General features: G+C 52.7%; 1 protein-coding gene across 3 annotated transcripts in view; it reads left to right on the top strand.

Moving 5' to 3' along the window:
* ITPK1 (inositol-tetrakisphosphate 1-kinase) overlaps nt 1-17500 on the top strand; it is a 182115-nt gene that overhangs the window by 33822 nt on the left and 130793 nt on the right. For all 3 annotated transcript variants that reach the window (XM_077941648.1, XM_002805189.4, XM_001094303.5), the window contains one exon: nt 11630-11654. In XM_077941648.1, coding sequence (XP_077797774.1) covers nt 11630-11654 — 25 coding nt within the window. The remainder of the gene's footprint in view (nt 1-11629; nt 11655-17500) is intronic.

Genomic DNA, 17500 nt, shown 5'->3' with positions numbered 1-17500 from the left:
AGTACCTGGCCCTCACTAGTCCTGCCACCACCTCCTCTGTCCCTATTTCTGCCTGGGACAGGGAGAGCAGGCCTGGGCGGGGAAGGAGAGAGCCCAGGGTTTACGGGTGTTAGCCTCTCGTTTATTTGGGTCATGCTCAGGCGCCTGGAGTCCTCTCTGAAACTGGAGGGTCTCGGGTAGCTGATGAAGTGCTGCCTGTTTTAGGGTCAGGTGCCTGGGCACCTCTCATGGACCTCAGGATGAGCCCAAGTGTCAGTAATTATCACCCAGCTCCCCAGTTTATAGTCAAAGCTTCCAGGCCTGGAGCCTTTGGTCTCCAGCACCCAGTTCCCCCACATCTCTTCCCTGGGCTTCTTCCCCCCGATTCCCATCAGGGACCCCTGTGGCCATGTAGGGCTGTACCCAGTGCCTTTTGGGAATCTGCAGGCACTGTGCGAAGCTGAATACTGGGCTCCTCCCCATCGACTCCTCATTGACTGTTGAAGCCCCTTATGAACTCCTGACAAGTCCTTATTCGTTCCTGCCTGACACGTGAATGCTTCCAGGCGGTGTCTAAGAACCCTGGGACGGCAGAGCTGTGGGAGCCTTGGGGTTGTGGTGGGCAAAGTAAGGCCCCTGCCACTCCCCACCAAAGACGGCAGGTCCTACTCCTCAGAGCCTGTGAATGTGCTGCCTTGTGTGGTAAAAGAGTGTGACGTGACTACAGATGGGATTTTTAAATTTTTATCTTTTAGAGATGGGGGTCTCACTATGTCGCCCAGGCAGGAGTACAGTGGCTATTCACAGGTGTGATCAGAGCACACTGCAGCATCAAACTCATGGCCTCAAGTGATCCTCTCACTTTAGCCTCCCAAGTAGCTGGGATTATAGGCACGTGCCACTGCTCTTGGCTTACAGATGTGAATGATTGAGTGGTCTTGAGATAGAAAATGTTCCTGCATTACCTGGGTGGGCCCAGTGTAATCACAAGGAGGCAGGAGGATCAGAGGGGATGTGACAGTGGAAGCAGAGGTTGGGGTGTTATGGCCACAAGCCAAGGAATGTGGACAGCCTGTAGAACTAAAGAAAGTGAAGGAATCAATTTCTCCCTGGAGCCTCCAAAAGGAAGCCTGCCTCTGACTCAGAACCCTAAGAGAATAATACATTTGTGTTGTTTTTAGTCACTACTTTTGTGATTTGTTACAGCAGCAATGGGAAGCGAATACGGTGTTCTCCTATCCTGCTCTTCTCAGGGCTTGCAGGTGAATCTGTGACTGAGAAGGGAGGGACTGGGTCAAGGTCAAGGCCAGAGCCCATGTGACCTGACATCTTGGGACCTTCCTTTGACCTGCCATCCTGAAAATATCTGAGGGGCCAGGGAGATATTCGAGTAAGGGGCCTTGTGGTTTAAGTTTTCTGAGATGGGGTCAGGGCTGACTCGTGCTTGTGGCCAGGGGGGCCCAGGAAACCCCAGTGCCCATGACCTGCTCTTTGCCTCTGCTTCTCCTGGTGCTTAGCAGGCCTTCTCCAGCATGCTCTGGCAGCTTCCCTCTCCCTCCCCTCCAGGGCCTGGCTCACACAGCGGCTCTACCGAGACTTCCCTGTGCCTCCTCTGTCCCCCGGGTGTTTGTCCTATTTAAGGGCCTGTGGCACACCCGCCAGAGGGCGTGGCATGTAGTCCACTGGTCTGCCCTGTGGCAGCTAGCATCTCAGGGCAGGGTTTGCGGTTTGGGGTCCGCCTCTGCTCCCGGGCCAGCCCCGTGCTTGACAGAGAAGACCAAAATCAGACCAGGAAACTCTCCCTGCCTGTGGTTGAAGGTGCAGCAGCAGGGCAAAGACAACTCAACCTTAAGAGCTTGAGATCCAGGGACCGGGAGCTGCCCCCAGCCCTTAGGCCAGGTAAGGAGTGTTGGCAGCAGGATTTGGGTGAAGTCTTTCAGTCTCCTCTGGAACACAGCCTTTCAAAGAGTGTCAGCATCCAGAACACAGGCTGGGGACACACGCACTTGTGCTGCTATTTTAGGAGTGTGGGGTACCTTGAGGATAGGTGCTAGAACAATGCAGGCTTTCCTGAGCTGGCTTCTCCCTCCCCCAGTGAGTCCAAGGGAGGGAAATGTCACGGGAATTTCTGCCTTAGCTCGCTCATTAGGCTGATACTAAACGACTTTGCATTCTTGGGATTAAGAAGCTGCTGTGAAGAGAACCAACTGAATCATTAGCCCTGAGGCTGGCCAACTGACGGGGATGGGGGAGTGGGGGTGGTGGGGAGGGGAGGAGGTGCTAGAACCAAGCCTGCCGACCTGCCCCCACCACCTCCCTCTCCCAGCAGCCCACTCCCCTGCTTCCCACAATTTAGGTCCCATCCCTAATTAGGGGAAAGAAAAATTACTGCATCTGCAAGGGGGTAGTAAAAGACTCAAAAACGATTTCAAGTCAAGAATTTTCATACTAAAAAGCGGGGATGTCGAGAGCCCTTAAGGGAATAGACTTAACATCTGTGATCAGCCAGAGGTCAGGATGATTCCCCATCTGAAGTGGTGACCCCTTGGATGTGGCAGAACACTGCCTTGCGTGATCTCCTGCCCTCGCCTGCCTTCCTCCTTCCTGAAAATTGAATTGAGGAGGGGAGTCTCAAAGGCACCTCAGTCCCTGTGCTGCTTTCAGCCCCTGCAGCTCTGATGGCCTCTCCAGGAGGTGCCAAAGGTGGGTTACCCACTCTGCCTCTCACTCTTGTCCTGTTCACTGGGAAAAGCTGCTTCCAGGCACCCCTGGAAGCTGTTCTGGGTCTGAGGGAGTGCACTGACTCAGGCTGCTATGCCTGCACTGAGGGGCACCCGGACCTTGGGCTCTGCCTGCCTCCCCTGGGTGGGGCACCCAAACTGGGGGAGGGTCTTCAGGTAAGGTGGTTGGTGACTCCCCAGTCAAAGGAAAGATGCCGCCACTCAATAAAAAAGACACATGGCAGCTTCCAGTTTATCTGGTTCTTCCCTAGAGCTGTTCAGACAATTCAAATGTTTGTACTGGCTTTAAAATTCTGTTCGTATGTTGTCTTTATATCAGGCCATTTCAGTTTCTGGCACTGTTAATAGGAGGAAAATCCAAATTCCCAAACAATCAGCAAGTGAACCAAGATGCCGCAGAGCAGGCAGGCAGGGGACACGGGACTGGAGCCTGGCCCAGAAACCTGGCAGCACTCGGGGAGTGTTTGCAGAGAGCCTGCCAGGCCCGGTGTCTGCAGGGGGCACAGGGATGCTGAAATAAAGAGCCGTCTTTGGCCTCGAGGGGCTCATGGTCTGATGCCGAGTGTGGAGCAGTCTTCAGTGGAAGCCATGATTCCTGCCTCTCGATGAGGAGGGTGCTTGAGCTGCTCTTGGTGGGTGGGCAGGAGTTTGCCAGCTGAGGAAGGGCACCTGGCAGGGGGATCAGTTTGTGCAAAGGCAGACTTAGGTCAAGCCTTGGCATTTGGAGATTGGGGTCCCTCCTGGGAGGGTTTGAGAGGCTGCCGCTCCCTCCCCCTGTTGTCTTCCAAGCTGCACCTCCAAATGCCTGCGTGGCAGGTGTTTTGCTAACAATTTGGGGCTGTAGACACAAGGCACAAGCTGTGTCCCTGAAAGAGTGCTTGTTAGTCAGGATAGGCCAGGTTAGGCTGCAGTGACAAACAGCCCCGAGAGGCCAGAGGAAACAGGTTTACTCACAACTCGTTCAGCATGCACTCTGGATCCAGAGACTCTTGGGGGCTGTGATCTGCCCTGCAGTGGCTCAGTGTGTATCCCACTTCTTAAGTTCAGCACTGTGGACATTTGGGGCTGGATAATTCTTTGTTTTAGGGGCTGTCCTGTGCATTACAGGGGCCCTTTCCTCACTGGATTCTAGTAGCACTTTCCTCAGTGTGACAATCAAAAAGGTCTTCAGGTGTTGCTAAATCTCCTCATGGGGACACACAGTTGCCCACAGTTGGGAATCAGCGCTGGCTGAAAGTCCTCTTCATCAGTTGTTTCTTTCTGGTTCCCAGTCTGACTTCGTCACCACTCAGCCAGCGCTGTTTCCAGGTGGTGGGTTTGGCTGGCTCTGCTGGTGGGTGGCAGCCTCATGTGCTTCCTTGTTACTGAGGTCAGGGAGGCCTGGGTACTGGCAATGGAATGCTTCTTCCGGGAGGGGACGTGGTCACCTCTGTTCATGTCTCATTGCCCAAGGCAAGTCATGTGGCCATGCCTAACTGGGGGCAGGGACAACACAGTGGCACTGAGTGTCCAGGAGGGAAATTGCCAGCTTTGGTGGCCACCATTGATGTTCACCACCAAGCATTAGCCTGGTGGGGTCAGTGCTATGGAGCCCAGCAGCCTTTCTGTCTGCCCAGTGCTAGGTGTGGGCAGCTTGGGGCGGTGGGGCCTGAGGAGGGTGGGAGCCAAGGCAGGCTTCCCAGAGGAGCTGATCTGGGGGGTCAGGTGGTGATGAGGGGATGGCATTTGAGGAAGGGAACAGTGTGGCCATCAACACACATGGGTGACAGGGGCCCAATCATCTGTTTAGGAGCCCGAAGTCCTGGGGAGGCATCTTGGGCTTCTGTGGGGTACGGTGTGGGCCCTGTCCTCTGCAGGCAGGGAAAGGGAGACCATCACTTGGGGCTTTTTCCCCAGCGCCTCGTTCCTGGAGATGCCAAAGGGTCTTGTTATTTGGGTGCCTGAAATCAGCAATTACTGAACTGTGCCACACGTTGCTTGGATGAGGATGTGCCTGGCCTCCCACTTCCCTGAGTGGTTCTCGGTATAACCCTCCTCCCTTGCTTCTTCACCATTTCATGTACTTCACTTGCTGCAGCCCTCAGGTCCCCACACCTGCCCTGGGGAGGGCCTCTTGGGCAGGAAAGGTCATATCCGTTTAACAGATATGAAAGCTGAGACCCTGGGCGGCTCAGCGGCACATCCCATGCCTGCTGCTGGTCATGGTCCCTGAGCCTTTTGTGCCCTGCTCTGCTGTGTGGCAGGCCTGCTGCTGGATGGGGTCTGTTATGCCAGAGTGTCTTGTGTTTACCTCCTGACGCCACACCTGGTAGTGTGCTACAGTGGCCTGGTGGTGGCGTGGATGCTGTGGACGTGTCTCTGCTCCGTATCACTCTCTTCTACTTCTGCTCTGATCCTTTTTATTGTTTTCCCTTATCATCCCCTCTCCCTCAGTGCTGGGTCATCCAGACTAATTTTCGTCATCTTCAGAAGTGGTAACCACTGTTACTCACGGGACCCCTGCTGCTCAGCGGCCAGTGACAGAAAGCTTTAGCTGGCTTGAGCAGAAATCTGCAGCTGAAGCTCCAGAGAGGACGAGCCCCACGCGGCCAGGTCTGGCCAGGGAACCTGCCCTCCTGGAGCCCTCTTGTCCCTTTCTCCTGGTTGGCCTTGGGCTCCTCTGGATTCTCGCCACATGGAAGCAGTGGTGTCCTCCAGCATTTCCAGGCAGTGCCATTTGCACTGCAGACAGTCCCCCAGGACCTGTCTGGTAAAGGACCAGGACCAGGGCTTGGATCCTGCTCCCGTCCTGCTGCTAAGTGAGGTGCCAGGTCACGTACCCACCCCTGGAGTGGGCGTGCCGCCCCCAGTCATGTGGGCTAGAGGAGGCGCAGTTCTGTAAGGGCAGGAAGGCAGGGTGGCAGGGCAGAGCACAGGTCACAAGACCCCGTCTCTGGTGTGAGCCAGGTACTGTGCCAGGCCTGGACTCTGCTTCCCTTAAAGCCCGTGTGGGGTGAGTTCTAGGATTCTTCCATTTTACAGATAAGAAAACAGAGGCACAGGGTACAGAGGGGTCTGGTTCCATGTTCTGCTCTCAGGGGCTCACCTACCTCTTCCACTTCCACCTACCTCACGAATTATGTTCATCTAAGCCTCTGAATGCTGCGAAGCTCAGTCCTGGGCTTCTGATCACTTCCTGGTACCACCATGGTTGAACAATGGAGTGCTACTGCCTTCCTGTGATGTTCTCTCATCTCCTGGGCCTGGCGCAGTGCCTCGGTCTGCTCTTTCCAGACTGTGAGCCTCACAGCTATTTCTAGTTCTTAGGTTTCCTTTACTCCTGTTCCCAAGACCTGTGAGGGCTGCCCGCTACCCCTGCTATGTCCTCCCCCAGCAAATCAGATCCTGCTTCCACTGGTCACAGAGAAGCCCGTGGAGTCGCTCTTGTGGACAAGCAGCTGTCCCCATACCCAGCCGCTCCTGAGCAGCACCCAGGGCGTGATGAACCCTGAATCCTTCCCAGGCCCTGCCCCCAGACCTCCTGGATCAGAGGCTTCAGGGTGGCCTCGAATGAGGATTTTTGACACGCTCCAGTGGTGGTTCTCAGGTTATCTGCCCTGGCATTTGGGACCCACTGGCCCATGGGTAAGGGCTGGGCCACCAGGTGACATCCTGGGCCTCGGAGGCGTGCCCCACCTTTATCCTCTGTCCTGCGTCTCAGCCCCTGCCCCCTGAGAGGGCTTTATGCTTCCAGAGCCCCAGACACCCTTTGGGGAGGGTGCAGGACTCCCCTTACTCCTCCATAAGTACTCTTCCCAGCACCTGTCTGTAGTTACCCTTCGGTTGCTCTGCCAGATGGCAAATGCTGCCTCCTCCTTGAAGCCTTCTCTTATTGCCAGCCTCATCCCCTGAAAGCATCAAATCATTTTGTGAGTATTTTAACTTCCTTAAGGGTTCGAGCTCCTTGGACTTCCGGGGAGAGGCTTCCTTGTGCAAAGCGGATCCTCCCTTCATTAATAATCCAGCTTTTGGAAAAGCATGTTTATACTTAGCTATTCCTATTTTATTAATATTAATATATTAATGTAATATTTATCAAGAAAATGACAGTTTAGAGCCTATAAAATTATTCGCAGGTGCAGGATTTTTTTTAAGATGGAATCTCGCTCTGTTGCCCAGGCTGGAGGGCAGTGGCCCGATCTTGGCTCACTGCAACCTCCGCCTCCTGGGTTAAAGCAATTCTTCTGCCTCAGCCTCCCAAGTAGCTGGGATTACAGGCACCCGCTGTTATGCCCAGCTAATTTTTGTATTCTTATAGAGACGAGGTTTTACCATGTTGGCCAGGCTGGTCTCGAACTCCTGGCCTCAGGTGATTTGGAAGGCCCACCTCAGTCTCCCAAAGTGCTGGGATTACAGGGGTGAGCCACCATGCCCGGCTGCAGGTTTTTAATGAAACTTAAAAGTTATTAAATTGTAGGCCAGGCGCAGTGGCTCACGCCTGTAATCCCAGCCCTTTGGGGGGCCGAGCTGGGTGGATCACTTTAGGTCAGGAGTTCGAGACCAGCCTGGCCAACATGGTGAAACCCCATCTCTACTAAAAATACAAAAATTGGCCGGCGTCATGGCGAACGCCTGTAGTCCCAGCTACTCAGGAGGCTGAGGCAGGAACCCAGGAGGCGGAGGTTGCAGTGAGCTGAGATGCTACTGCGCTCCAGCCTGGGCGATAGAGCCACACTCTGTCTCAAAAAAAAAAAAAAAAAAAAAAAAATTAAATTTTAACTTTTATTGTTACCTTCCCTATAGTTTTGAGGGTAGCATATATGTTCATTGTAGAAAATCTCAAAAACACAGAGAAGTAGGAAGAAAAAACCACAGCACTTTGTTGGCATCACCCAGCCCCGTGGCCACAGTTAACACTGCAGCCCACGCCCCTCAGTCTGTTTTCCAGGTACTGGACCGTTTCCAGGCCTTAGAACCCGTAGCGAGTTGTGGTGGTCCCCGATGCAGGCCTCATTTCAGCTCCTCTTGGGGCAGCACTTGGAAGCTTTTCACAATACACCCTGAGCTCTTCTGTCTTGTGTCCTCCATTGATCGATTGCTTCGTGCTTTTATCAAGCATCTATTTAAGAAACAATTTAAAAAATATATTTTCCAGTTTTTGATAACATGTTATAGGCCCTTGGCACAACATTGAAGCGATGTATGAGGGGACACAGTGAAAAGGAAGTCCCTCGGCCACCCCAGCTGCCCTTGCCCTTGACCAGGGCCCCTGCCATGATCGTTTTCCTGTAGCACCCTCAGGTTCACTCCGTGTGTACACAAGCACACATGCTCGTCCCAGATGTTGTTCTTAACACAGATAGTTGTCTACAGCACACAGGGTTTTGCATCTTACGTTTTCCATACAGCAACGTCTTGGAGATAATTCCTTGTGGGTGCATGGAGGCCTTCTGTGTTCTTTTTACTGCTGCGTACTATTCCTTTGACGGCGTGTGGTTTGTTAATGTCCCCTCTTAGGGGAGTTTAGTTTGCTGCTAGTGTTTTGCTATCGCATACAGTTTGGTAATTAACAGGGCAGAACTGGAAACATATTGCACACTTGAGCCTATCTGTGGGGTGATGAGGTGGGATTGTGGATCCAGGGTTTTTAGGAGGAACAGTCAGTCACTTGACAGCCAGTGCTCTGGTTTCTCTTCCCTCCCACTGTCCCTCATGTCCCTTCCTTTTCCCTCTTCCCCTTTGGCTTCATCATTCAATTTCTGAACTTTCTGGTTACGGTGGGACTTCAGGAACGTGCTTCTTAGGGCATCAAGGTTGTTGGTGCCTTTGTTCTGCAGGAGTTTCCCGATGAAAAATCAGCCCGACAGGTTGTTCTATTTTCCCAAGAGGCTGTGGTGGTGCGCGTGGGATTCCACCACCAGAGGGGATGCAGTTTTCTGCCTGCCACCTCCTGGTTCTTCCATTGCACTGAGGCCCTGGAGGCTGGAGACCAGGCCTCCCTGCTTGGTGCCACCCTTGCCCATGGTGGTGCGCCTGGTGAATGCCTGGGTGTGGGGAGAGCCCTGCTCGGGGCCAGCTCCTGCACTTTGCGAGTCTCCCATGCCTCGGCTTGCTCCGCAGGTAATGGGGCAACCACTGTGCCCCCCTTATGAGGCTGCAGAAGGTATTGGTGAGTGGTGAGCTTCAAGGGGTGTGCAGCATACATGGGTGGCCCCCTCTTTTCTGCCACTATTGCAGTTTATCCTTTTTTTGGAGCTCTGTGTGACAGAGGAACTGCTGTGGCTCCTGGGAGCTCAACCCCACTTAAGATTGCAGCCGATCTTTTCTCTAGATTACTTTTTTGTTGCTTTCTTATTTTATGTGTTCCATCTGTTTTCAGAGTTAGAGACTGTTTTTTTAGGACTAAGGGAGAGAGGACTGCCTGGGATGATGTAAAATGTGGACTGATTGGAATTGACCTCAGTAAAGAGACGAGAGTCACATGCTGAGATAACCCGGATGCCAGCAGGGTTGACTCAGAGGGAAACTGAGGCCCTGGCCCAGAGCCCAGTGGAAGTCTGCACCAACTGGTGTGGGTCACTCATGCTCCTCTGTCCCTGGCCTTTCCCATTGTGCGGTTCACACTCTGGGTGATTTGGGGCTTGGGTTTTCCGTCCTGGAGCTGGGTTGCTGGAGTTTGGGCTGGCTCCTCAAGGTCCTCTGCTGTGTGTCCTGGGGCAGGTTCCCGTCAGTGACGCTTCCTGCAGCTTTCTCGTCCCTCTGGTGGGGGCCAGGGTGATTGGGAATGAGGCAGGGGCTGAGGTGTCCACAGGTGCTCAGAAACGGTGCAGGTTGTGAGCTGATGGTTGGGTGTAGCACAGGTTCCTCATGATGCTATCTGTCACTGTGCTGTGGGCTTTGGTGGCCCAGTGCTATGCTATTGTGTGTCTCCCCTGTCCCTCATGAAATCATGGAAGCAGATGGATATTGGCCACCATTCCTACAGGAAGTGCAGAGAAGCTAAGAGACGCTGAGGGTCCCTGAATGCCTCAACCAGGGTGGTTCTCAAACTGGACTCCTTGGGGCCCAGGTTTCTGTTGAGGTGTCGGGGGTTTGAGGAAAGGTGGGCTGGGTGCTTCCCACAGTGGGACCTGGTCAGCTCTCCTTGGCCTCTTCTCTTCCTGTCTCTTGGAGTGGCTCCTTTGTGAGGTTCCGCTCAGTGCCTTGGTATCAGAAGGTGCTAAGGAAGCCCTCACTGAATGAGCTGACAAACAGATTTAGGAATTAGTGGGTGGCGCCTCAGCTGTGCCATGAAACAAGGCAGCAGGGGTGCCCAAAGGTTCCTGCGGGGCTTTTGCCCATCTCCTCCCTAAGACCTTGAGCCTCTCAAGGGCCCAGACTGTGGAGGTTGCATTTGTTGTACCCTCCAAGTGCTGGGCTCAGGAGCTAAGCTAAATTGTTACACATTTACACCTTCATCTGCCAGCAGCTGTAGAGGAGTGTCTGTGTGCCAGGGGGCATCATAGCTGGGCACGGGCACACATAGCTTTAAAGTTTGGCATAGTCCCTGCTCCAAGGAGCTTGGGTGAGTAAATCACAGATTCCTGACCTTGCCTGGCCGCAGCCGTCTCTGAGCATCTGCTGGAGGCCTTTCTTCCCAGCACAATGTGCACAGCATGCTGTTTTGGGCGCTTGGGTCCTGCAGGTCCTGGTGGCCCTACACCAGCACTCATCCCTGGCTCATAGCAATCAATACCCCAGAACAAAGGGCCAAGACAGTGGTTGCCTTAAGTTCTTCCAGGTGGGGAGGCTTCCTGGAGAGGCTATGCTGAGCGGAATCCTCAAGGCTGGGGTGTGAGGTGGGCACCAGGGCCGGGGAGGAGAAAGCTTTGTGTGCCAGAGCTGCACAGGTGGGCACTTCCTGGGCTCACAGTAAGAAATGTGGGGTAGGGAAGGCTGGGCATGGTGGCTTACTCCTGTAATCCCAGCTCTTTGGGAGGCTGAGGTGGGTGGATCACAAGGTCAGGAGTTTGAGACCAGCCTGGCCAATGTGGTGAAACCCCATGTCTACTTAAAATGCAAAAATTAGCCGGGCATCATGGCGGGCGCCTATAGTCGCAGCTACTCGGGAGGCTGAGGCAGGAGAATCGCTTGAACCCAGGAGGCGGAGGTTGCAGTGAGCTGAGATTGCACCACGGCACTCCAGCCTGGGCAACAGAGTGAGACTGTGTCTCAAAAAAAAAAGAAATGGGTGGGGAAGGGAAGGGTGGGAGTCAACAGAAAGCCTTTGTGTGTCCTGGGCAAACTCCAACCCAGGCCATGAGGCTCTTAACATTGGGTGGCAAGAGTCAGGTTATGTGGTGGCCGTGGGACTGCGTGTGAAGCGTGAGGATGTGGGGGACATGAGTGCAGCTTGGAGGCTGTTGGCGAGGCCGGGGCAGGCGTCAGTGGGGCGTTGGGAAGGCAGTGGGGCAGGACTGTGTGGGCCTCCCATGTGTGGCAGTGGATGGGTTGGGGCATGACTGGCTGTGGCAGGTCCTGGGGTGAGACCTGATGGGGAGGACAGGGGGAGCCGTGGGGGTTGAGCTCAGCAGGGATGGCAGGTGCTGGGGATGGTGGTAAATTCGGTGGCAGGGGCCTTGGGACGACCAGGCTGGAGCTTGGCTGACAGAGGCCTGGCACAGGAGTAGAGGGAGGTGGCTGGTGTGGGGCCTCCAGAGGACTCCAGCAAGTCCCTCTGCGGAGCCAGCCCTCTCAGCGGGAAGGTGGTGTGAGGAGTGGCTGGGAGTGGAAGACATGGCCGTTCTGGGACAGTGGCAGGAGAAGCGTAGCTGCCGGCTCCCTCCTGAAACCCCCTCACGGTCCTGCCCTCAGCTGGCTGTTGGGAACCTTCAGAAAGGACGTGTCCAGCCTGCTGGAGTAACGCTTGTTTTCTTTGTTTTTCTCCACAGGAAGCGAGGGATAGAAGTTGTGCAGGTGAGTACACTCATCCTCGTGGTTCTATGGGTAGGGAGGCCCTTGGCGCCCACCTCTCCGTCTCTCCTCCTCTCCTCCTCTCCTCCAGCGTCGGACACAGCTTTCTCTCTTCTTCACGTGCAGCTTGTTTTTAGCACCCCTGTGGATTTGATGTGGTTTCTGCCCTGGGCTGGGAAGACTCCGACTAGGGCTTCTCGGGTTTGGAGGGTTGCTGTGGCTTTGTCAGTGGGGAGAGGGTTGGTCTGGGAGTGCTGAGGGGAGTGTGCGTGGCAGTGGTCAGGTTGGGGTGGGTGTGGGAAGGGTGAGGGGGCAGTAGGCACCCAGCTAGACATTCAGTTGTCTTTGTGTCTTTGTGCTTTGTGTAGCCTCACCCTGGGTGGACTTGGGTCAGGTGCTCATTAACTAGAAAAAGAAGGATGGATGGAAGAAGAAGGAAGAATGGATGGAGGGGGAGGGAAGGATCTTGGAGCGAGGGGAAAGGTGGAAAGATGGAGGGAGAAGGAAGGAAGGGTGGAGGGGGAGGAAGGATAGAAGGATGGATGGAGAGAAGAGGGAAGGATGGATGGAGGGAGAGGAAGGAAACATCAAAATACTCTCAGACTCTGTGTGAGGGGCAGGCTGTGTTATTTGCACTAAAGGCTGTACCTGGCGCCTAATGGGTACTTGGTAAACCTGATGGTGACCTGGCCATGTCCTGTGTTCCCCTCGCTGTCCCCGTTGAGTGTGACTCTGTGGCCTGTGCAGCTGGGCTGGCATCCTGTCTCCTTGCCTTGTGGGCCTCATCTGCCTGTAGCTGCAGAGAGGGGAACCCAAGCTGGGGACTAGATCAGGGCAGAAGAGGTGCTGGCCCCTGCTAGAATATCTAAGGGGCTTTCAAAAAGCCTGCTGGGGAGCTCTTCTAGCCCACCCCTGTTAACTTCAGCTCCAGGCCTTCCCTCAGTGGCCATAGGAGAGCAGTGTCCCCATTCCTGCAGGTTCAGCGTCACAGGGCCCAGGTTTCCCCTGCTCCTGGGACCAGACTGGGGCTGGTTGATGGATGGGGCTGGTAAAGGCTCCTCCTTACCTCCCTGCTGGTAGTTTGTTGAACTTATCACTGGAAGGGTGAGATTTGTTTTGGGGTAAGGAGGTAGTTTCTGGAAGCCTCTCAGCAGCTCTAGGTTTTTGTCCAGGCTCTTCTTGGCTGTGCAGAATTGCATGATATACACTAGATTTTTCTCTTTTATTTTCTGTTTTTGTTTTGTTTTGTTTTGTTTTGTTTTTTTGGATGGTGTCTCGCTCTGGAGTGGAGGCTGGAGTGCAGTGGGGCTATCTCAGCTCACTGCAACCTCCGCCTCCTGGGTTCAAGCAATTCTCGTGCCTCAGCCTCCTGAGTAGCTGGGATTACAGATGCGCGCCACCACACCCAGCTAGTTTTTGTATTTTTAGTAGGGATGGGGTTTCACCATGTTGCTCAGGCTGATCTTGAACTCCTGACCTCAGGTGATCCGCCCACCTCGGCCTCCCAAAGTGCTGGGATTTCAGGCATGAGCCACCGTGCCCAACCTGCACTGAATTTTTCTGTGGGCTTTAATTTCTCCATCATCAAGTGAGGGATATTGGAATTCAGGAATGTCTTACGGGTGTGTGTTCAGGGACCATTTCTGATTGATTGGTTTTGGTGGCCTGGAGGATCCTAAATCTGTGAGTGGGTGGGAATAGGGATTGATCTGTAGTGCCTGCCAGGGGTACAGGTGTGGAAAGAGGAGATATAGTTGTATGTCTCATCATGGGGTTAGATGGTCTCTAACCATTGCAGCTCTAGGATGTGGTGGCTTCCATTTCCCTTTTATCCCTCCATAATGGTTCACTTGGAAATCCACAGATCCTTTACAGATGCTACTTTACCTACAATAAGCCTGAGACTGACAGCTGGGGCTCCCTGTGCTCAGGAAGGCCCCGGCTTGCCCTGTGGTTCCACCCAGCCACTTGGGGGAACTGCTGTGGAAGCCATTTTCAGAGGAAGTGAGTTCAGGCGCTCCCCAGCAAACACACTGCCTGAGAGGGCAAGACAGCCTTCCCCCATGCCTGATCCTGTTCACATGCGACCTCAAACTGTCACACAGTGGGTGTCACCCCCACCGCTGGAGGACAGGATGAGAGATGGACAGGGGTCGGCGAGTTTCATTTGTATGGCGTTCCGGGAAGATTTAGACTAAAATCTTTAATCCGCTCCGTCTGTGGGAGGAACAGGAGACTGGAGCCATTGTGTCAGAATGTCCGGGGCAGAAGCAGCATTGCAAAATCTTTCTAGACATGTATGCTGTTCATTTCAGTGGTGGCTTGGGGGAGGAAGTGGTGGCTGGGCACCAGAGCGAAGCCAGACTGGACACTTTCCACTCCAGCATCTGAAAATAAAACCTACTATGATACCTCTCTGTTCACCTCCTCCTGGCATCCGTGTGTTTGGAGAACTTTTAGATTTTAAGGCATTGAGAAAGACTCTGCAAAAATGGGAGGCTTTTCAAAATCAGCTGGGCCTCTGTGCACAGGATCTCCAGGCTGCTGGGCCCTGGGAGCTGGGGCTGTGCCATCCTCTGGGTTCAGGTGCTGGTGACTGAAGAGGATGTGTGTCCCCTTGCTGCCAGCCATCTTCTTGTGTCCTATGTCTGGTCCCTGAGGGGCGTTTCCTGTTCTGTGCAGCCACCCAGGGATGGTGTGGTGTTAACCCTTTAGAGTTGGGGAAACTGAGGCTCAGAATGTTGTGCCTTCTCTTGGGGATTTCAGCCAGCAGTGGTGGAGTTGGGATTTGAGTACAGGTCTGTCTGTCTCAAAAGCCTGTGGCCCCTGGTTTTCTGCCGAACAGTCTCCTCTGCATGTTCATTGGTTCTCCATTTACTAAATGCTTCCATTCCTTTTATTACCTGGACTTTGGCTGCTATCTAAAAAAAAGGATGTTGGGGCCAAGAATCAGGACTCAAGACTGCAAAACGCTGGTGACCGGAGGGAGGTCGGTTGGTCATGGGAGTTGTTTCTCTTCCTGTTATTTAATGGCAACAGTAACAGTCCTTTTATTGAGGACTCCAGTGTACCAGGCATCGTGGGTTTACTTTAAGGAAGCATTTGTGTGTAACCTTCCCGAGGCTGGTGTGGGGGCATATTTAAGAAAGTGGATTTTGCAGATCTCAGTGTCCTCTTGTGCCTGTGCCTAAGGCTGAGAAGCTCAGGAGCCCTCCTTCCCTGCTACCCCTGTGCCTGTTCAGCTCGTTCCTTCTCCCAGCTCTGCAGAAGAGTGTGCACGCTGTGAGGTGCAGGGCCGCCTGGGGTCAGGTTCCTGCCTGTGTGACCTTGGGCCAGTTGCCTAACGACGCAGTGTCTTTCTGCTCATCTGTAAAATGGGGATAATCATGGTGCTGTTCCCTTGGCACCGTTGTGAGAACTGAGTTAATTTGAGTGAAGTAATTGGCACTGGGCCTGGCACACTGGAAGCTGGCTGTCTGCAGGAGAACTGTACACTCTATCCACAGGCAGACCTGACCGAGGTGTGAGACCTCAGGGCATAAAACCCTCCCAGTAGTCAGGTACAGTGAACAGTCATTGTCATCCTGGGGCCAGGGAGGTATTTCCAGTTCCTTGCTTGCAGCAAAATTCAAAGAGGACCTGATGGTGTCCTCAGCTGATAGCACGTTAAGAATAACTTCTGTTTTGGGTGGCTGAGGTGGGTGGATTGCTTGAGCTCAGGAGTTTGAGACCCACCTGAGCAACATGGCAAAACCTCATCTGAGGGCTCCCCACCAACTACAAATGCAAAAAATTAGTCGGGTGTGGTGGTGTATGCCTGTCATCCCAGCTGCCTGGGGGCTGAGGTGGGAGGATCACTTGAACCCAGGAGGTCGAGGCTGCAGTGAACCGAGATCGTGCCACTGCACTTCAGGCTGGGTGACAAAGTAAGACACTGTCTCAAAAAAAAAAAAAAAAGAATGATTTTTGATAACAGATTACTATAATTCTTGGCATATAATTATAAAGGAATCCAAAGAATTTGCTATGGTAAATCTCTTTCCATTCCATTTTTTAAATTTGAGTAAGTGGTTTCTGCTCTCATATCTGTAAAAATTAGAAAATGGAGATGAAATTGATAAACGCTGTTTGATTCTAGCGATAGGCAATATTCATCTGAGCATTCATGAAGTAATTTTTCAGAAAATTCCCATTCTTTGTACAGATGTATTTTTAATAAGATTTATTTATTAAATTTTATTTATTCATTTATTTATTTATTTTTTTGAGATGGAGTCTCACTCTCGTTGCCCAGGCTGGAGTGCAGAGGCATGATCTTGGCCCATGCAACCTCTACCTCCCAGGTTCAAGCGATTCTCCTGCCTCAGCCTCCCAAGTAGCTGAGGTTACAGGCACCTGCCACCACGCCCAGCTAATTTTTTTGTTTGTTTGTTTGTTTTTTTAGTAGAGATAGGGTTTCACTATGTTGACCAGGCTGGTCTTAAACTACTGACCTCAGGTGATCCGCCTACTTCGGCCTCCCAAAGTGCTGGGATTACAGGTGTGAACCACTGCGCCTGGCCTAATAAGGTTTATTTTTAAAGGTTATTTCTTACACAGTTTTGCAATATCTTTCTGTCTTATCGATCAATTGTATACTTATAGTAATTATTAGAATAATTCGGTCCAGGAGAACACTTTTGACAGAGCTTTATGGTCACAGGAAGTTAAAAAAAATTAAAACATTGATTTTTGCATTTTTTGGCCCTGAAGTATAATAGGATAATCAGTATAAAGCTTTCAAGCATAAAATACACTGTGATGTATAAACATCTCTGAGGGAGATCAGAGTTTGTGGAGGAAAAAGGAACACTGTTAAATTTCCAACAGTTAAAGAAGAGCTTGATTATGTAATTTAAAAATGGATGATGGTGAATCTCAAATCGCCATGGTATTTAGATACCGTTGGATCCATTTAAAAGAGAAACATTAACAGTTTTATTTTAAAATGTTAATATTTACAGTATGTTGGAAATTACATCCTCTACAAGTATTTAGACTTATGAGAAATTTTTCATATCAACTTAAAAATGTGCAAATAGATACGTGGTTTTAAACATTTATTTTGTGGGGGTTTGGTTGGAAGGCCACTGCTTCAGAACATTACCCTGTTTACTTCTCAGAACCAGGCCTGAGGCACGTACCTCCTCAGAGAGGCATAGCACCAGGCTTTGCTCTCAGGCCGTCCAGAGGCCCTGATGGGGCTGCGCTGGACTGGCCTGACTCTGGGGCCTGTGCGTCCCCTGAGATCCAGAACCGCTCGCCGAGACTTGCTTGGCAGTGGACTTGTCTGCAGACCTGGTCTGTTAGGCCATGTGATGATGATCATGCAAGACACAGCGCTGTCTGCTCAGGGCTGCTCAGGCAGGAGAGGAAGTCGCAGGGGAGCCAGGACCCAGGCCGCTCAGGAGAGATTGTCCTGCTTTGTGTTGAGAGCAGGGAGTTGGGCTGTGGGACAAGGGGAGAATATAGTAAGGGTTGTGGGGCCAGATGCCCTCCGCTTCCTGTCCTGAGAGGCTACTTGTCGTGACAGTGATGGTGGCAAGTGCCTGTTTCCTCAGCCCCCTGCTCTGTGGTATGGTAATGGGAATGCTGGACGCACGGGCCACCCTGACTCCACCGTTTCAGTGTTGAGTTGGTCTCACTGAGTGCTGAGCTGAGGGCCCCTCATAGCCAGGCTGTGCAGATGGGACACAGTAGCATGAAACAGTTTCCCGGACACCTGCTGTGGATAGGCCCCAGGTGCTAGGGGCACACACAGGCCCAAGCCAGGCCCCTTCAATTCTCTGTGATGTCTGTGGATAGTGACC

This window comes from Macaca mulatta, chromosome 7 (assembly GCF_049350105.2).
Source record: "Macaca mulatta isolate MMU2019108-1 chromosome 7, T2T-MMU8v2.0, whole genome shotgun sequence".
Lineage (NCBI taxonomy): Eukaryota > Metazoa > Chordata > Mammalia > Primates > Cercopithecidae > Macaca > Macaca mulatta.
This window is presented reverse-complemented; position numbering and strand designations above follow the sequence as displayed.